At 55.0% G+C, this 20858-nt stretch overlaps 1 protein-coding gene across 1 annotated transcript in view; it reads left to right on the forward strand.

The window, feature by feature from the left end:
- Positions 1–20858, forward strand: part of SLC6A6 (solute carrier family 6 member 6) — an 80214-nt gene that overhangs the window by 37138 nt on the left and 22218 nt on the right. The window contains exons 3-6 of the mRNA XM_032649716.1: positions 1661–1903; positions 3832–3966; positions 5048–5282; positions 14757–14889. Of these exons, the coding sequence (XP_032505607.1) occupies positions 1675–1903; positions 3832–3966; positions 5048–5282; positions 14757–14889 (732 nt within the window). The 5' untranslated portion in view covers positions 1661–1674. The remainder of the gene's footprint in view (positions 1–1660; positions 1904–3831; positions 3967–5047; positions 5283–14756; positions 14890–20858) is intronic.

Below are 20858 nucleotides of genomic sequence, written 5' to 3' on the forward strand. Positions count from 1 at the left end.
GGGGGTTCTGTTGTGCTGCATGCCTCTTCTCCTCAGAGCACGGCCCTGGAGGGCCCACTGCTGGGGCCAGGCCAGCATGTCCCCTCAGCAGCCCTCGCCCTGCCCTGCCCCGGTGCCTCTGGGCCACACGCCGAGGACCTGCCAGTGTCATGGGGCTGGGAGGCGGCAGAGCTGGGGCTGGTACTTGGCCCCAGCTGCTTGCAGACACACTCTGGGAACCATCTACCCAGCAGTCCTTGCCTGACGACCTACTGTGCGCCAGCTCGGGGCACCGAGCCGTGGACAAGGCAGGTCCCGGTGCCACGGAGCCTCTGTTCTAGTTGTGGAGGAGACCGTTCACAAGGAAGCAAGGAAGGCATTTTCAGCTAGTGCCACTGTGACAGGAGGACTCAGACGCCCCGGAACAGGTCCAGTGAGCCGGGGTGATGGCCGCCTCTGGTCCAGCTGGAGGTCACTGTAGGGATCGTGAACCCAACGTGGCCCACCTTCCAATTTTGTAAGAAAACCTAGAAATCTCGCCTTTTCTCTGGAATCTGATATTTCAGTGTTGGCCACCGATTTGGATCACGAAAACAAGCAGGTTGTGTTCAGAGCTGCTTGGCTATGAGTCGGTCACCTCTGCCGTCATCCTTTTCATTCTGCAGGTGGGGAAACTAAGGCTCACCTGTCCTCATGGTCCTCTGCACGTGGGGGTAGAAGGCACCCTCTCCCACTGGGCTGGACTTGGGATGCTCTTGCCCTCAAGGTCAAGCTGCCAGGCCAGTGAGGACTCGGCGACCTGAAGAAGTACAGAGAGCAGGGGCACTGCGCTGGCCGGTGGCCGACCTCCTCCAAAATGGAGTCCCAGCAGGGGTGGGCTGAGGGTGACTGTGAACGGCTCCTGGGGGCTTAGAGATTTGATATCCTCTGGGGCCTCCCCTCGCGAAACCCACAGGGTAGTCAGAGGGCCAGGGCCCTGGATGATACAGGGGTCAGAGCCGGCCAGAGCATGGAGAGAGAGGGCTGGACACGTGGGGATTAACCCGCATTCTTCCATAATCCTGACCAGTGCAAATCCCTTATTTCTTATGCCGCAGAGATGTGACTGGTTAATAAGTTGCAAATCTATTTTATAAGCATCCATTTTCTGTATTTGATGGAAACTCTGTTGTCAAATATCGTTTCCATTCCAGCCTGAAACCCCATTCCTCACTTGTCTGTGTTTATCCATTCTTTACACAGTGAGGAACGAGCACCTCCTGTGGGCCAGGTCCTGTGCTGAGCTGTGAGTGAAATGGGAGGCATCGCTCTCTGTGCAAATCTGAAATTTGGACATCATTTCTAGAAAATGCAGGCAGGCTGTTACTCGGAAGCTGCCCTAGACCTGCCTGGAGGGTGCTGTATTCTGCAGAGATGCTGCCAGGGCTGGGTGGCTTCACGTTTATCTCCCTGCAGGTGGAGGGCGCGGTGTGACATTCGGGGATGCCGGGCGTGGGCCCCGCTACTTCTCTTGGGAATGGCACCTGTTAGTCCCTGGATCACTAGGTCCCCCAATCACCTAGGAGGTCAGAGGAGTGGACAGACGAGGCGGCAGCAGGACAGAGCCGGCCAGCCAGGTTGTGTTAAGACACACAGGGTGTCCCTTACCGACACACGTTGCACTCTGTTCTGTCCCCCACAGAAAGCGAGGAGGACATGGCCACCAAGGAGAAGCTGCAGTGTCTCAAAGACTTCCACAAGGATATCCTGAAGCCATCCCCAGGGAAGAGCCCAGGCACACGGCCTGAGGATGAGGCTGAGGGGAAGCCCCCGCAGAGGGAGAAGTGGGCCAGCAAGATTGACTTTGTGCTGTCCGTGGCTGGCGGCTTCGTCGGCTTGGGCAACGTCTGGCGCTTCCCGTACCTCTGCTACAAAAATGGTGGAGGTGAGCCTGGGCTGGGCAGAGAGTGGCATTGGAGGAGAAGGGTTGAGCCAGAGCGTGGGTGGCCTCCCCATGCCTGGCTTTCCAGGCTCCCACCTTCACCTCCCCCGGGTCAGCCTGCTTAGCCCCCAGCCCACTCCTCAGAAGCAGGAGATGAGCATGAGTAGGAATCAGGTGGTGTTCTGTCAGGGTCTCACTGTGTTACCTTGAGCAGGTCCCTCACCCTCTCTGATCCTCCAGTTTACCATCTCTGAAGAGTGCCATGAGGCCGGGCCGGAGTCTCCCAAGCCTCAGATATTCACACGCCCCCTTTGTAAATTCCCTCACAGCTCTGCACCTCCCCACTCTTCCTTACTTTATAACTTTTTTAACCTTTGCTTTTCTAGCTCAAACCAAATGTAGTTCAAAAGCAAGCTTGGTTTCCCACCTTCAGTGTAAAAAGCCAGTATCATTTGCCGTAACGGAAAGGTGGTATCCAGGGAAAAAAAATACAGTGAAGATTTTTAGAATTTTTAATTTTCACTTTTTTCCAGTTTTATTGAAATAGAATTGACATAAAACCCTGTTTTAATTTAAGGGATACAATATGATTTATGTCTATATTGAGAAATGATCACCACAGTAAGTCTAGTTAACATCCATCACCTCACATAGTTACAGATTTTTTTTTTCTTGTGATGAGAACTGTTAAGATTTTGCTCTCTTAGCAGCTTCCATTTTTTGTTTTGTTTTTTTCTGGCCGCGCCGTGCGGCATGCGGAATCTCAGTTCCCTGACCAGGGATCAAACCCGTGCCCCCTGCGTTGGGAGTATGGAGTCTCAACCACTGGACCGCCAGGGAAGTCCCTTAGCAACTTTCAAATGCACAGTCCAGTATGTTGTTGCTGGAGTCACGATGCTATACATGACACGCCCAGGACCAATTTATCTTATAACTGGAAGTTTGTCCCTTTAGACCCCTTCACTTAGGTAAAGGTGTTTTTTAAGTGTACGTTCTCTGTTCGGTCAGCTGGTTAGTTGGTTGGTCTGAGTTTTTTGGGTTTTGTTTTTTTACCTGTTGAAGGCTCTGAGCTGGAATCCTCTCCTGTTGGAGAAGTTCAAGTTGGTCAGACATGATGGAGACTTTCTTGCTGACGCAGTAAGAACTGGTAGTAAGAACTCACTCCCAGCTCCTCGTGGCGGCCCATGACCAAGGGCTGGCGCTCCGGCAGAGCCGGGCATGCGCGAGCTGCTCCCGTCAGGAGAACCACCTTTCGGGAAATTCTGCCTTCGAGCCTGATTACTTAACCTTTTGTAGGTCTCAGGTGCCTCTGGGACTATGATGAGTACCCTACACGCTCCCCAGAACAAAGTACATACACATAGACCCAAGTTGCCCACAGTTTCAGAGGGTTTATGGACCCGCTGAAGCCATTAGTGGACACCAGGTAGGAACCCTTGCCCAATTCTTTGCCCCTCCCTCGTCCCCTGGCTCCCACCCCCGGCTGGAGAGGCCCACCTCTCGCTTCCCATCACCCTTCCTAACAAGTTTTTCTCAGCTTCCTGCCCTGGGGGCCGGGGAAGGCTAGCTGAAGGCGTCAACGAGGCCCGTTTGAAACGGGTGTTAAGGGCTGAGCATTCCTTCTTCGGGTGGACAGATGTGGGGAAGGCAGGCAGGTGGGCAGGCACGCAGCTTAAACAAAGGCTCAGGGACTTCAAGCACCTGGTAGATTTGCAGAAGGCAAGAGGGCACCCAGGAAGGGTGATGCCGGCTGGACAGGTGGGCAGGGCCTGGAGAGGTTTCAGCCAGGTCCAGGAGTTTGGCCTTTACCCTCATGTCCCTCACCCATGCCCTCTGATTCCATTGGCCGGGAGGGCTTGGGAAAGAGACCTACAGCCTCGGCCCCGTGACAGCCGCCGCCTGAGCCTCACCCCATTCTTCTCTCCCTGCAGGTGCATTTCTCATACCATATTTCATTTTCCTGTTTGGGGGCGGCCTGCCTGTGTTTTTCCTGGAGGTAATCATAGGCCAGTACACCTCTGAAGGGGGCATCACCTGCTGGGAAAAGATCTGCCCCTTGTTTGCCGGTGAGTGTGGGGCAAAGGTCACCTGGGGCCTGGTGTTCATTGGTTCAGCAAATTTTTATTGAACACCTACTGTTTGCCAGGTACAATGGAGCCTCGTGCAGGCCGCGTGGCACCGTGCCTGACGCAGGTCACACCAGCACCTTGTACACGTGATGCTGCTGCTCGTTCCACACAGCTGTTCCCGCCTCTCTGGGTTGTTAAAGGATAAGGGAGCCAGTGGCTTCTAAGCAGCAGAGTGTAGAAGAGAAGCCTTTCAGGAACCGTTCTGTCTGGCTTCAAGTCCCAATTCCTCGTTTTGCTAATTCTCGTGACTTTGGGAAAGTCACTTAATCTCTTTGTGCCTCAGTTTCCACAACTATAACGTGGAAATAATATGCTTACTTCAAGGATTGCTATGAAGACAAAACGACATAGCCATGTAAAAGTGCTTTGTACACATAGTAAGCCCCAAACCAGTGGTAGCTTTATTATTATTATAACATTTAGTCCTGTGCCTAGTTCCTAGTATGCCCTCATAAGATAATACTGTCATGATTATAATTGGCAGGGGTGGGAGAATGTGTGAGTCTGTTCACTCAGTCATCCGTGTAAATCTACCCATCCATCTATCCATTAAACCTTTCTTTCATTAAACTAGTCAATAGTTAGGCAATCCATCTATCCATCCAACCATCCTCCATCTACCCATCCACTCGTTCTTCCGTCCGTTCACCTACCTAACCTTCCCTTCAACCACCATCCATACATCCATCCAACAAAGTGAATATCCATCATTCCAACATCCATCCATTCATCTATGCATCCATCTAACCATCCATCCGTCCATCCATCCATCCATCCATCAATCTATCCCTCTTTCATACACCCTTCGATTCATCCAACTATCTGATTTATCTAAGCACCCATTCCTTCACCTATCCATCCATCCAGTCATCCATTCATCCTACAGATATTTGCTGGTCACTGTTGAAGGGCCCCTTCTGGCCCCAGGCCTGCAGATTCCAGGGTTTTCTGGTTGAGGGTGTGGCTGTGGTGGATCTGGCCTCCCTCTGATGCTCGTCTCGCTTATCCACACTTGCAGGCATCGGCTATGCCTCCATTGTGATTGTGTCCCTCCTGAACATATACTACATCATCATCCTGGCCTGGGCCACGTACTACCTGTTCCAGTCCTTCCAGTCGGAGCTCCCCTGGGCAAACTGCAACCACAGCTGGAACACGCCCCAGTGCTTGGAAGACACCTTGCGCAGGAACAAGAGCCTGTGGATCTCCCTCAGCACCACCAACTTCACCTCCCCCGTCACCGAGTTCTGGGAGTAAGGCTGGCCTCGCGGAGGACGGAGGGGGCAGGGGAGGAGGCAGTGGACAACCCACTCCCTCGTCTTCTCCCCAGGGATATGGGAGCCACTCTCTTGGGGCGGGGTGGGTGGAAGGAGGGGTAAGATCTGGAGATAAATCCATGCCTTTGGTCTCAGACAGGCCTGGACTCGAACCTCAGTTCTGCCATTTTACTGGCTGTTTGACCTCCAGCAAGTCACTGCCCCTTTCTGAGCCTCAGTTTCTTTAACTGTCAAATGAGGGGAATGAATCGTTCCTACACCTATGGGATCTCTGTGAGGATTGTTTCCCAAAGGCAGGTATATGTTCTTATGTTGTCTGAAAATGATGTAGTTTTCTTAATGTATTTTAGAAAAAATATAGTTAGCACATCAAACCTGTTTTTGCACAGAGAAAAATGCATATATGAAGCTGAAGTAGTTACTCAAGTCAAGAGGTGAGTAGCTAGCGTGAAAAATACGTTCAGTTAGCATTTGCCGGGTAACACCCATCCCCAAATTCAAGCAGCCATTTATTTTATTTGGCTCACGGCTCTGCTGTTTGGCAGTTTGGGCTGAGCTTGGCTGGGCAGTTCTGGTCTTTGCTGGGCTCCCTCACTAGTAGGTCAGCCATAGGGCATCAGGGTAGCTCTTCTGGAAACTGGCTGGCTATTGGCTGGGGTGCCACAGGCAACTGGTCCCTATGGTCTCATTACCCTGCAGGCTGGCCTGGGCTTGTTCCTAGGTGGCTCAGCATTCCAAAAACAACAGATGGGGAAGTCCCGGTGCAGGAGCACTTTTCAAGCCTCTGTTTGCACCGTTTTTGTTAATGTCCCCTTGGCCAAAAACAACCACAAGACTAACTCAGACTCAAGAGGTGGGGAAATAGGCTCTGTCTCTTTATGAGAGGAATGGAGAATTATGGGCATTTTTGCAGTTTTCCGCAATAGAGTCAGTAACTGCTGAAGTATACACATAGACCAAACATCAGAAAGGCAGAACATGGAGGCCTGAAGTTTGGGTAGCTCTTAGCTGACATACCGGGAAGTCCTTCTAACACAGTGCTTGGAGATGAATCCAAAATGTATTAGTGCGTTGCTTTTCCTGCTCTCCATGAGCTATTAAATTGAGTCCTTAGTAGTTCCTTCGATCCTGGAAATAACAGATGAGGCCTTGCGTGGGGTTGAGAGCCAGGGGCAGGGGACGGCGTTAAGGAAGGGGGCAGCCCCTCATGATCGCAAGATGAGAGTCCCTCTCTTTTGTGTGTGGATTTGCTGCTTCAAGGTGTCTCTCCGCCTCTTAGAACCTGGCCCAGGAGCAGGCCCACAGAAGAGGGGGTTCACTGCTGGCTGGTCCCAGCCAAGCGTTAGGACCAGGGCTGGGGAATCTTAGGCCAGAAAGGGCCAGTCGGCCTCACTCAGGTGGTCCACGTCCGTCTCCTGACACGTGGGCCTTCAGTATGTGCTCACGAGTACCCGGGCTCCTGGAACTGGGGCTCTCTTCCATGGATATATTTCCCTCTTGCAGACAAAAACCATTACAGACACATTCCGCCCCCACCCCCCCCTCGCCTTGCTCCCCACCCTCTGGACAGCCGAGTTTATAGACAAAGAAATGCAGGCACTTCATTCTTCTCGCTTGAATGGGGCCCGAGACCACAGCCCTGTCCGTTCTCTGCCGTGCCTGGCACAGCCTGACCACCTAGGGCCCTGGCACTCACCCAGCTACTCAGGTGCCCACCGGGGCCTCGTTGCCTCAGGCATGGTTTGGCTACCTGGGTTGAAACCCTTGTTCTGCCATTTCTAACTCAGGCAGGTGCCTTTTCCTCTCTGGGCGTCAGGGTCCTCAGCTATACTTGGGGAGATCATAACCCTGCCCTCCTAGGGTTGTAGGGCCGCCGTAATGGAACAAGTTCATGTATGGCCAGCCCTGAGAGCCTGCTTGATAAATGTGGGCCATTACTCCTAATTTAGTGTCCTCATTGTGGATAAAACTGCCCCCTGGGGACATTTGAAACTCAACTTCAGAGGGACTAAGAATGGCCCATTCTCAGGTGCCCGTATGGTCCCGCTATTACAAAGGGGCTGTGCCCTGTGTCTCAGGCCCGAGGGCTCTTGGGAAGGAGCTCACGTGAGCCGGGAGGTCCTTACCTGTGCCTCCTCTCCTGCCTGTCCCGCAGCCTGGGCCCTCCTGGGGGGTTCTAGGCCTCCTGCCTTCCAGAACCCCCGTTCTGAGTGCCCGAGCTCCCTTTCCTGAGCCAGAAGACATTGACAGGATTTATCTTTGGAAACATCCTGGTCCTGCAGGCACCTTCCCAGTCCTCACATGGTCCACATTGACTCACCCAGTCCAGCGAATGTCGGCCGCCTGCCTGGCCGCCCCTCCTGCTCTAGCCTTCACACCCTCCCCTGGGCCCCGGCAGGGCTCTGTGAGCCCACCTGAACATTCACGCATAACCTTCCCTCTTTTTAGAACCCTAGGGAGGACTGGGGTCCACAGAGGAGAGGAGAGGACCTTCCTGCCACCTGTGAGAGTGGAGAGGCTGAGGCCACCTGCCTTCAAGGGCCTTCCCTTCTCTTGGGCACGAAAGAGGGGGAAGGAACGAGAACTCGTGTGGAATAACTGACTCCCGTGAGCATCGTCCCAGGGACTTGCCCCTGTCATTTCGTCCCATCTTTGCAGAGGCCCTTTAAGTAGGGAACATATCTAAGAATCATCCCAAACTCCTTTCTGCCTCAAACCCCACATCCAATTCGCCGATCCTCTTGGCTCTCCGTTTAAAGCATATCCAGGGCCTAGCCACCCTCCCCACTTGCACTGCCGCCCTTCCCGCACAGGACCCCCTCATCCCTCTCCCGGACCCAGCATGGCCTCTTATTGCTCTCTCCACCTTACCTTTGCATCTCTGCAGTCAGCTGTGAATCCAAACACGTCATTTCTCAGCTTAGAACCCTCTCGTGGCTTTTTCCCTGCCCAGCCAGGGAGGATTAAGTGAGTGTTTCAACACTGAGTAAGTGCTCACTGAGTGCTGATTCTTACTCATTCCACGTTTGCATCCACCTGGCTGTGTAGCTTGGAGCAACAAGTCACTACCCTTCTGGCCTCATTTCCCCATCTGCAAATGGAGGGGCCATGTGCACTAGGCTTTGGGGGACGAGTAGGAGGTCACTAGGCTGGAAAAGAGAGAGGGAAAGACATCCTGGACAGAAGGAACAGCCATGCTGAGGCTCAGCGTGCGTGAAACACATGAGTAGCAGTGAGTCATTGGTTTGGCCGGAGGATAGGACACATGGGGCCAGGGAGAAGGATGGAGGCCTTGGATGTTAGGCAGATAAATTTGGGCTTTGTTCTCTAAGAGGGGGAGCCACGGAAGCTAAGGAGGAGGGAAGGGGAGTCATGTGATTGAATTTGTGTTTTCTAGACTTACTCAAGGAACACACTGGTGAGAGAGAGGCTGGGACATATATTAAGTGCCTACTGTATACAGAGCCTCAGAGGGCTCAGCCATCAGTATGTGGGTTCCCTTTAAGGTGACACTTAGCTTATATGATTTCCCCTGAAAATAGCCACCAGCCCAGCAGTGACTAACTCTGGGATCTCCACTGAGAGAGAATTGCTGGGAAGTGACTGAGGTGTCGCTGGCTGGTACCCACCGGGCTGCTGAGCAGTAAGCATCCTCTCAAGGCTGGTCTCCGGGCCCCTCAAGCCAAAGCCCAGCCCCGACCATCACTTGCTTCACCTCTCTCATCTGCACCAGACACGCGGGTCCCTGAGCTGGCCCTTCTTTCGGCAAAAGAGGCCTGACAGTGCTCGGGAGCCACCTGGGGTTCCAGATAACAAGACACCACAGAGCTAAGCCTTCCTCCTGGCTCTGGACAGGAAAGGACCTGGTCGATCATCCCTACCAGCCCCTCTGCCCGCTCTGGTTTTACAAGAGGAGCTACTGGAGAACCACGGGCCATGCTCCTGTCTCCTAGAGCAGGGACGGTGACTCTGGCCCAGGGTCCCTGCTGCTTGGCCTCAGTGCAGTCACCACCTCTCCAGAGCTCAGAGGTAGCGTGGTCCTAACACCTCACAGCCTGGCTGAGTGTTAAAGAGCTAGAACGAGCGATATGCTGACGATGGAGCTTCTGGGCATGGCTTATTAAGTGGAACGCTGAGGACCAGAAGGGTTAAGTGACTTACCCAAGGTTACATAGGCAGCTACACATAGTAGAGAGCTCAGCCCTGATCTCCAGTACTGGACGCCACCTCCAGGGTCTATGTCCCCACCAGCCATAAGTCCAGGGCAAGTCCACGGTCACAGGTAACATTGTGTCGTGTGTGTGTGACCCCACTGTCAGGTTACGCATGGGGTCTTCTCTTGGCCTGGGTCCCCACGCCTACCCCGTCTGCAGCACTAAAGCGCCATCCTCAGCGGGAGCTGGTGAGATGCCCTTCTCCCTTGAAAGCCACCCGGGCCCCTGAGACAGTCATTTCACACTGGCTTTATAATTTAACTCTGAATCGCTCTGTGATGGGGAGGCAGAGCTTCTGCCCCCAGTCAGCCTCATCCTGCTCGCCCCTGCTCTGAGGTCACCTCAGTCCCGAGGGTCCTGCTTCGCCCCCAGCCCTGGAAGACGGGTGGGGCCAGATCTGGCTAAATGCCCTCCATCATCCTGGAGCCATGCCTTCCTCCCCGGTTCCTCCAGAGCCCCCTGGGAGCTCAGCACATATCATTAGACTTTATTAGAATCAAAGAAATGAGTCATATTTGCAAACAAGCCCTGCTCAGCCAATCTTCCCCTGCAGCTATCGGAAGGGAGAGACGGCGGAGAGAGCCCTGTGCGGCCCCATGCTTGGGGCGGATGGGCTCTTTTATAATTGTTGCCTCCGCCAGTCTCCAGGGAAGAGCCATCGCCAATAAATGGCTGGCCGGCAGTCAAAAGGAAACGATTTGGCCCACTCGGAGGACGTATTTACATCTCTGAGTGCCGGCTGGACGGCAGCGGGGCGGCCGACTCACAACAGACGTCCAGGCGATTCTTTTTTGGATCCCACCCTGGAATGAATCATTACTATTCTTGGACAAGAATGCAGCTCACCTCTAGGTCTCCTCCTCTCTGTGTGAGAGATTCAGGGAAGCCTGGGATGCTGGGGCCCCTCTCGAAGGGTAGCATGGTACCCGGTGCATGGGTGGCTGCTCCCCAGGGTGGGATCAGAAAAAGGAACCAGGCCTAGGGTTGACTTTTTTTTTTTTTTTTTTTAATCTGGGTAATTTCAGATGAATTACTGAACCTCTCTGAGCCTCAGTTTCCCCATCAACCAAATGGGTATAATTAATTTACTCAACTATTGTCTACTGAGCATTCACTGTGTGCCAGGCACTGTTCTGAATCCAGCAGTGGTCAAGAGAGACACAGGTCCTGCCTCCATGGAGATGACATTCTAGTAGGACAGACAGACATTAAACAGATGATACAGGTACAATTGTAATATACAAGCGATGATAAGTGATGTAAAATAAAGCCAGGGCTGGGGAAGGAGAGTGACCAGGGATGCTTTTTACAGTGGGTGGCCAGGAAAGGCTGCCCTGGTGAAGTGGCATTTGAACAGAGACCTGAAGGTGGTGGGGTGGCATGTCATGTAATGAGTGGCCAAGGGAACAGCCAGTTCAAAGGTCCTGAGGCAGGAGCGTGCTGGACCTGTTCAGGAAACATTCCAGAAGCCAGTGTGGCTAAAGGAGGAGGGGAAGGGGCCACGAGGATGAGCATTGAAATGGGACCGCTACACACGGAGCTTGTCCTGGACAGGTCCCATTTATGCCTATGGTCCCAGCCTCTTATTAATAGGCACCACCCTCGCTCTTTAAGATGTCTGGGTCTCTGAATGATAGAGTATTTGGTCACCTTATTCAGGGAGGCAAAAAGGAATGGGGCAGGTAGGTGGGAGCCATGGGGGTTGTGGAGCAGAAGTGGGGTGTCACCTGACTTGGGTATTGCCAGATTCTGTCTTAATCAGAACAGACTGGGGGTGAGAGTGGGGGCAGGAAGACCAGTGAGGAGGCTGCTGAAACAGCCCTGGGGAGCAATGGGGCCTGGACAGGGGTGGTGGCAATGTTGGGGCGATGTGGCCAGATTTGAGGTAACTTGTGCAGCCTCCAGGCGAGGTTAGGAGGCATTGGTGAGGGGCAGCGCACCATGGCAGTCCCTCTGGGGCACAGTACTCTACAGTGTACTGAGCACTCCCATGCACCAGAGGGAGAAGGGTCAACAGATCCTGGTCTGTGCCTTGTGGCTGAGACTGTGCGGGCCCGACAGGGAAGGGTCCTTCAAACTGGGTCCCTTCAAGAAAGGGTTCAGAGGGACTCACACAGTCTCCGGCCTCCTCGGCTATCCCTGAGATGACTTTGGAAAGGATGTCGGTTACTTTGGCCCCGAGCCTACGGTGGGCTCTGTTATGACAACTGCTGTTTGATGAGACAAGTTCACTCCATTCCTAGAATGTCTGCGTGGCCCCATGCAAGCATTTTTAAGAATTTAAAGTAATTTTTATAAAGGTGATATGAGCATGTTGAAAACATTCAAATAGTTTAAAAAATCATATTCACTGCCAAGTGAGTCCCCGCACCCCCCCCCCCCCCCCCCCGCAACCCCTGCATCCCCCGGGGCAGCGACTGCACCATTGTCTTGTGTGTCCTGCCGGAGTCTGCGAATCTGAGCACGTGTGCCCGCCTTCCGCACAGTAAGGCAGCCTCAGCACTGTTCTCTGTTCGCTTATCTCGCCCCTGGGACGTCGCCCCTTATCAGCACACAGGGAGAGTCCCGAGGTCTTAAGGGCTGCGCAACGTTTCGCCAGGAGCCTGCTCAGTGCCTGCTGGGCCCCGACCCATGGCCATCTGGATGGTTTCCAATCATTTGCTCCCTCCGACAGAGTGATGAATCGCTGGGGGTGGACCCTGTCGTTGGCCACACCTGCAGATGTAACTGTAGGAGAGTCTTAGGATAGAACCGCTGGGTCACAGAAAATGTGCCTTAAACTGTCGCAGGAGGGCACCGCAAAGGGGACTGCCACCAGCAGTGGAGAAGCAAGTGCATGACTCAGTTTCCCTCTTGTGGCCTCAGTGGCTGGTCAGCTGCCCAGAGCAAGGCCATGTGGCAGACTCCCATCCATAGTGGGCACCACAGGTTTGCCCAGCACGGTGGTGGGAGAACGCAGAAGGGCACCAGTGACCTGAGCGCGGGCTGGGTGTGGTCAGAATTGGGGCTCTGGGGTTTCAAGCTCTTGGCCAACTTGCCCTAAAGGAGAAAAGGAAAGGCCGTCTTGTGACTGGGCACCCCCTCGGCATTGGCTGTGTGCCTGCTGTGTGCCTGCCGTGGTGTGTCTAGAGTCTGGTAGGCAAGACAGACTCTCACCTGAGGGCGACGTCCAGTGTGAGAGGACGGCCTGGGAGACAGAAGGACGCTGGTCGTCCGGAGCATCATGGGAGGCCTCCCTGGAAGCACCGGGATGGTGTGCCTGGCGGTGGAGCGGTGCCTACCCGACGCAGCCCATTCACAAGGAGTCCTTGGCGGCTGCCCAGCAGGCCCTGGGCTTTCATTGAAGGCGCCGAGCTCTGGAGGCTGCACAGGGAAGGGCTTTTTGTTCTAAAGCTGCTGTAGCTGCCAAACCCACGTGCTTGGCAGGGCCCCAGCCGGGATATGGTTGGCCCACAGCCTGCCTTGTGAGGGTGCCCCCTTCCCTGAGGCTCCAGTGACCCCTGTTGAAGCAAGGCCTGGAGAGATTCCTTTCAAAGTTTAGGCTCTGTTTTCTCTATTAACCAGAGGGGCAAGGTAGTGGAGTCCAGAGAACACTGGCGTTGGGGATCAAGACAGCCCGGGTGTAGGGTGGCAGTTCTGCCACCTGGTGGCTGTGTGTCCGTGGATGATTGGTTCTCCAAACCTCAGTTTTCCCCATCTGTAAAATGGGGCAAGTGACTTCTAGTCCTTGGACCAGATGAGATAAATTAGAAAAGCTCGTTGATGGAGCCCCTTGATGTCGGTGTGACCAGAAGAAGGCCTCACTTGAATGCCAGTTGAGGTCGGAATCTTGGATTTATTCAAGGTCCTCGTGTTGAAGCTTCTTTGGGAAAAAAGGAAAAAGCAATGAGAAAGTGTCCTGGGCCAGTGGGCCTTCCGAGCCCTGACCGTGAGGATCGTCCCACAGACTAACTGAGAGCTGGGGATGGTCTGGGGGCAGGAGCTAGTATTCGTGTTTTACAAAAGAGGAAACTGAGGGCAAGGTCGCACGCCCCTCCTGCCTCTCGTCCCTGAGACTGTGGCCCTCGAACCGGGAGCTGACTCATTAGAGGGAACCCAGCTTCTCCCCAGGGAGCACGAGCCCCCATCTCCTGTGACTCCTGTGACTTCGGTGGCAGTGGCCCCTGTGGACCGATGTCCCTGTGCTCGGCGTGGCTGCCCTTGGTCACTGCCACAGCAGTCGGAGCTCTGGGACTGTGGGGACACTTTCTGGGCATTAGGTCTCATGGTCTCTCGGCTGCCAGCGTCCTGCGTCATCCCAACCCGGCTTCAGAAGGCTCCTGCCCCTCGGGGGTGTGTCTGAGTAGGTGTTGCGTGCGTCTGCCTCGGTCAGCAAATTTCCTGGACTCCGAAGAGCCAGGCTCTGCCATGTGATCCTGGTCGGGGTTGGTGGCTCCCTCGTGATGCTTCTCCTTCAGACCGTCCACTCACCTCCTCCTGAGCCCTTCACAAGCCTGGCAGGGAGCAGGGGAGGAAACGGCACCGCTTAGGTAGGTGTCCGGAGCTGCACTGGGGTCTCTGCGCCACGACAGTAAGAACCGCTGAGGTTTACCGACTGCTGGCTGCATCCCAGGCCAGTAGCTAATACTTCGAGTGGGCTTTCTCCTAACCCTGTAAAAAGGTGTGTGGGTGTCCTACAGCCACAGATAGAACAAACACTCGGCCCCCTTGAGGCTTACCTTTTAGTGAGAGATCCAGGTAAGAAACAGGGGCGAGTACAATAAAAGAGGGACAGGACAGAGAATGTTGGGGGAGGGTAGTTGTTCCCATTTTAGAGATGAGGAGACTGAGGTCGGGCGTTTGGATAACTAGCCCCAAGTCAGTGGTTGCGTGGTGGAGCCCAGTTGGAACCCAGTGTTTGGCCCACAGTGGGCACTGAGGAAGGGTCTGCCGAGAATCAGTCACACATGAATCAGCGCTCGATTCACAGGTGAGGAAACTGAGGCTTAGGGGTTTAACTTAACTTGCCCGAGGCCTGGCTGGGTAGAACCCGGGTTCGCCTGACTCAGGAGTCCAAAGCTATACCCTTGTTGGCCTCTCCCACGACTCTGTGACACAGGTGTTAACTATTTCCCTAGACCAATGGGATTCCACAGCTTGGAGGCAGGATTTGAGCCCCAGCCTGTTGGAATCCAGGCGTTAGCTCTCTCGGGCCCCTGACCGGCCCCGTCTGACTTGTGGCTCTGTTTGCTTGAAGGCGCAATGTGCTGGGCTTGTCTTCTGGAATCGACGAACTGGGCGCTCTGAAGTGGGACCTTGCTCTCTGCCTTCTCCTCGTCTGGCTGGTCTGTTTCTTCTGCATCTGGAAGGGCGTCAAGTCCACGGGCAAAGTGAGTTGTGCTCCTGTCCCTCCCCTGCCTCATGGAGACCGGCCCTCCGCAGAAACCGTCTCCTGCGCCCCCAGGCCTTCCTGCTCGAAACCGGTCCTGATCAACCAGTCCTCCCAGCAAATACAGAGCCCTGGTCTGTGGCGTTTGCCCACCTCATGGTGTAAATATTCCCACCAGGTCCAATTACAAGTTATTGATGGTTCAACGACCAGCTAAAAAAATTCCTGAAATTGAGCTGTCAGCTCTCCTGAGCCTGCACAAGCTCCCACACACCACTGGTTCCCCATCAGGGAGTGGGCAGCAGTGTGAATGTTAGCAGATAACAAACCTTGGAGATGCCACTGATAAGTTAGCTGGTAATTGCATTGTTAATTACCAGCTTCTCTACGACCACATGCACCCTTGTAGCCTCAACATCCCCTGGGGGCTCGTTAGAAATGCAGACCTGTGGGCTGACCCCAGACCAACAGAATCAGAAGCTGCCTTTGAACACTTTCCCCAGATAATCCAAATGCACACTGAGGTTTGAGAAGCACCAACTGGGATTTTTGCTGCTAAATCAGATTAACTGAATTATCTTACGATTTGCATTTCAGCTGGTAGCTAAGATGTTAGTTATTAAGGAAAGCTTTCACTGATGATGAAGTCATTCGCTCACAACCAAAGTGTTAGTTGTAACTAAAGTATCTGCTACTGTTTAATATATTACATGATGGCCAAGATGTTAGCTATTAGCAAAGGTGGTAGCTGAAAATTAAAATGTTACCTTATAATTCGGGTTTTAGGTGTAGCGGTATATTGTCAATATGAAAATGTTAGCCTGTAACAAAAATGTTACCTGTTAGCAGTTACCTGATAACCAAGACACTGGCTGATATGACACCATAGTTTTTCTGATGACAGAAATCCGTGCAGAGGGTTCTGTTGGGATCACAGGTGTGAACCCAGGGCACTAACTAAGCCACAGCAAAGGTGTTGGCTGATCTGCCCTACGTGCCCCCTGTCTATCATGCCCCAGACCCCCGTCATTTGCATCTCGATAGGGGGAAAATCTCTTTAAGATCAAAAGGCCCTCAAAGGTCAAAAGAGTAAGTTAAGGTGGCATTTGAGGGACATCGATGGGCAGTGGGTGAAGTCATTTGGAGAAGGGGCCTTTGCTGTACACATTCACCCCAGACAAAGAGGCCCTTAGGCAAAGTCATGGATCTGAAGAGACCCCAACAGTACTCAGGGACACGGCGGGTACGAGGTGGGTCCCCGGTGGTGGAGGCAGAATGAGTACAGAGGCCTGCGCGCCCACGCCCTCCGCCTGTTTCTCTGAATAGAGCCACCTGCGACCCTAAAACCCAATCTGGAAAGGAAGCGGGCCAGGCTTCAGAAATCTGCACGGGCACACCCCCGCTGACATCACCCACCCCGAGAGGCAGGAAGAGGGGACGTGGCGTATTCCCGCCGCTCCTTGGGACGCACGTCCTCCAGTCTTGTTCCATGTCCTCCACCGTCTTGTGTGCGAGCTGTTTCCTTACCACCTCTCTTTAAACAGTGAGGGAACAGGGCTGGGATTCCTTAATGACTTGTCCAAGGTCGCCCCTCCCTCTGAGCTTCAGTTTCCTCATCCAGAGATGGGTGAGGGTTAAAACAAGCTGTGTCAGCACCCGGCACGGTGCTCAGCACAGACTGTACAGTAAGCGCCAGTCCCTGCTCCCCACGTGGAGGTGAGCCCATCAGGAAGCTCTGTGGACCCTGGTCCCGAGCAGTGCTGCAGACACACTTACGCACGCGTGCTTAGAGCCTCTGCCATCTGCCGGGCGCTGCCGTGGGCATGGGGCCCGGGGTGCACAGAACAGACAAAAATCCCTACTGTCCAGGAACTGACAGACTTAGACTTGTTGGTTGCAGCAAGGGGAAGGTGTAAACCATACAGGAGTCAGTTGGCCACAAGAGCTATGGAGGAAAACAGGAGTGTCGGGTGCAGTTTCAAGGGGGTTAGCCAGACAAGGCTCTCCGAGAAGGGCACTTCGAGGCAAGGATCTGAAGGAAGTGAGGGTGAGCCGTGCAGAGGTCCAGAGGTGTGATTGACCAGACCCTCGGGGAGCCCCCAGTCTGATGGAGGAGCTGATGTCCCCTAGGAACGGTGAGCAGTGCTTGAGGCACTTGCTGGGGCCGGAGAGTAGAGTTAAAGCGGGTGTAGGGCTGCATCGGGGGCGGGCTGAGGGACGTGACTTGCTAGAGGTCCCCCTGCCCGCCCCCAGAGACGAGGCTCCAGGCCCCCAGGGGCGGGTGTGGTTCCCAGAACAATAGCAGGGCCTGGGCCAGCCGGGAGAAGCCAAGACAAACACAGTGAGGCTCAGTGGACTTCCTCAAGCCCCTCTGCCTGCCTACCCGCCCATCGCCAGCCGGGACTTCCAGCCCTGGCCACAGACCAGGCTCGCAGCCGCCGTGGGGGCTGGGCCCACGGGCCTCGCTCCAGGGGCTGATCCTGGTGTGGCAGGGGGTGGAAGGAGGGAGCGCCGGGTCCTGAGTTCAATCACTTCGCCTCTCTGGGTCTCAGTTCCCTTTTTCGTAATATTCAGCCTTCTGAGGGTCTGACACTTGGCCCCGAATTTGCTGCCGCTTCATTCATTCAAGAAATGGAGATAATGGCGGCAAATGCTCTGTGGCACGTGTGTCCCAGGCACTGTTCTCAGTGCTGATTATTACTTGTTAGTTCATTTAATCTCCTGATGCCTGAGGTATGTGTAGCTCTCACGACCATTTTACAGATGCGGAAACAGAGGTGCAGAGAGGTTAATGAACTTGCCCAAGGCCACACAGGTTGTCGTGGCCCCACAGGTGGGATTTGAACTCTGGCAGCCCAGCTCCTAGCCTCAGTGCCTGTCGCCAGCTCTCCGCCCTCAGCCCTGTGCTGGCCTGACGGTTGTGTCCGATGCGAGTCCCAGCACGTAAGGTCCAGGGAGGTGACACAGAGGCCCAGATCCTCACACAGGAAGTGCAGCTCTGTGGACCCAAATGGCAGTTTGGTCCCAGACATGAGCACAGGCGCTGGTCTCTCCATCACCAGCCTCCAAGGCAGCTCTTCTGTCCAGTGCTTAGAAACAGGCAGGGGCGGCCGGCAGAGCCAGACCTGGTTTGGGGTTTCAGCTCTGCCCCTATAGCCTACATGACTGGGGGCCAGTCCTTTTCCCCCTCTGAGTCTCGGTTTCCCCTTGTGTGAAATGAGTAGCGGTACCCACCCCCCAACAGGAGTGCTGAGAGGACCCTCAGGACCTGCCCAGGCGCTGGTCCCAGACCCTCGGCCTCAGGTCTCTGGGATGAGTGACCCACGCTGCCCAGGCCTTCTTCTCAAAGGAAGCTCAGGGCAGCAGGAAACAAGCCCATCTCCCCCCTGCCTGGCCAGCCACCCTCTCCCGACCGTCCCTAAGGAATGAGGAAGCGTTGTCCTTGTAAGTTTCCAGGGCAGTTGGGCCACAGGGCTTTTGGGTCGAGGGCTCAGAGGAGCCACGGAGGTTTGCCAGCAAGAGTGGAAAAATACCACATCCCGTGGCAAGGCCTACTGGGCCCCCCCCCCAGAGGCCCATTGGTGGCGGCTGGCACCAGCATCTCCCACGAGCATCCCCGGAGAGTCACGGAGAAGTTGAGAGAATGGCTCCCAGGGGCTTGTCCTCAGCGACAAATTCTGCAAAATAAGGGTGTCTTTCCAAAGAGGCGGCTCGGTGGCATAACCAGGCGGGCTGTCGTGTTCTGGCTTTGGGGAAGGCAGCGGACACACACACACAAGCCAGCTGGCCTGGACCACATCCCACCTCTGCCACCTACTGGCCCTGGGCCCCCGAGCAGCTGACGTGACCTCACTGGGCCTCCGTGTCCTCATCTAGAAAATGCAGGTGATAATAGTCCTACTTCTTCCAGTTGTGAGTTAACACGCATAAAGCTCTGGCATAGCGCCCAGCACACAGCAAGCGCTATATAAGTGCTTGTGAAACGAATTAAATACGTGGAAACAAGGGAAGCCACCCCCACCCCGGGAGGTGTACTGTGTCCCTGACACAAAGCCCTCTGGCCACAGCCCGCACACCCGCCCAGCCCAGGGGGCCCTCAGGCTTTGAAGCAGCTGCCCTCCGCCCTCCGCCCTGCCGCTGTCAGCAGCCATTGTTCTCCGGGCCCTGAGCTAGGGGCCGGCGGGCCTGTCGGCAGGAAGGGAGGAACGGCCTGCGGGCTGGTCTTCTTTCTTCTCTCACCCCTTCCGTGGCTTCCTGACCTGCCTCCACCCTCCACGTCTGCCTTCTGGTCCCTGGGAAATGGAGGGCTCTCTGCCTCGGGAGAAGACAGTAAGGTGGCTGGGGAAACTGAGGCCCGGGGGAGAGGGGCGTCCAGGGAGGGTGTGGCAGAGGCAGAAGGAGGGTGGCCCTTTTAGCCTGGGGTCCTCAGGAGGACCTGCTGCTAGGGTGAGTGGGGAAGCCACCCGCTGGGAGGGTGCAGAGGTGCATACGGACCCCAGTCTGTGCAACCCCAGCTGACCCTCTCAGCCACTCCAGCCCTCCCGCTGGCAGAGCTGGAGGAAACCTTAGAGCCCAGCCGGTTTGAGCCCCCCAACTTGGCAGGTGGGGAAATGGAGCCCAGAGAGGGGCAGTAACTTGCCCAAGGTCTCACAGCAAGCTTGTCACTGAGCCTGAATTCTGACCTGAGCCGTAGAGCCCTTGGGGAGTCCAGCTTCCCTCTGGTCTTTGGGAGGATTGAATGAACTGCCAGACGTTGAAGGGCTTTTTACTGCTGTGCTGTTGTCACTGGAGGAGGTTCTAGGCCGCCCCGCTCTGCTGCTTAAATGCTGTGTGACCTGTGGGCAGGGGAAAGACTCTCTGGGCCTCAGTTTCCTTGCTTTCAAGATGGGGTTAGGGCCGGAACAGGTGAGTGTAGAAGTCACTGCGCTTGGATTAGCACTAGGTACAACAGTAAGCACTCAATAAATGCTGGCTGGTGATATTGCCTGAAGGCAGCTGAGCCCGACAGGCCCTGAAAGCTTCCTTCTTTCCTTTTTCCAAAGCCCCCTGCTAGTTGTTTCTACTCAAAGGGATGGCAGCTGTCTGAGAACTGGGCTCCATTATGGCAGCTAGGTGAGGTTCAGGGCTCTATCACCCCCCCATCGGTGTCTGTTACCTGCCTGAGTCCAGAAGTGCCTGGCAGTGTTCTGGCACTGCCCCCTCCCCCAACGCCATGGGCCTTTCATCCTGTTCTCGGTCTCAAGTTTCCTCACCTGTAAAATGGGTGCATTGGCCATGCAGTGGTCCCTCCCTGGGCCCCTGGCCTCAAGGCCCTCAGAGGGGGTCAGGGGCTCTGTGAGCTAGTCTTAGCATTTCCACTGGTCACCACGGACTTTTGCATGTCCTGCACCGTGCAGTAAGATGCCTCATGCCTTGGCTCGGGGCTGACCTTCTGCCTGCTGGGTGCAGGCCTTGAGCACAGTGGTGGCTTGGAGAAGTCTGGGAGCCCTGCCCAGTCTCAGTTCCTTCTCCAGCAGCAGGTTAGCCAACGTACCGATTTGGGGGTGTGGTGAGCATGAAGTGGGCTGGTGCTGGGGAGGCCTGGCTCAGCCGGTGCCCTGCTGAAATAGCAGGATTTCACTGTCCATTCAGCCAGGCATCTTCGAGCTCCTCTCAGGTGTAAACCCTGCCTGGGAACTTCTTGTGTTGAAGAAGAAGTTGGGAAAATCCATCCACGAACTGAGGCTACAGGAGGTATGAAGGCTGGTGCTTTCGGGACAAGAGGAGTAGAGAGAGTAGGGCGGGGCCCTTGGAGATGGAAAGGCCTGGCCCGGGTCATCTCTGGTCCCCACCTTGATTGACCTAGGCCTGCCTGGGACGTGCTGCGTGACCCAGGGAAGGCTGTGGCCTCCTGCACCCCCAAGGAAGTGGAGGCCTTCCCCATCCTCGTTTCCCCTCTCCAGAAGTTCCTGTTTGCTTCCTGCACAATCA

This window comes from Phocoena sinus, chromosome 11 (assembly GCF_008692025.1).
Source record: "Phocoena sinus isolate mPhoSin1 chromosome 11, mPhoSin1.pri, whole genome shotgun sequence".
Lineage (NCBI taxonomy): Eukaryota > Metazoa > Chordata > Mammalia > Artiodactyla > Phocoenidae > Phocoena > Phocoena sinus.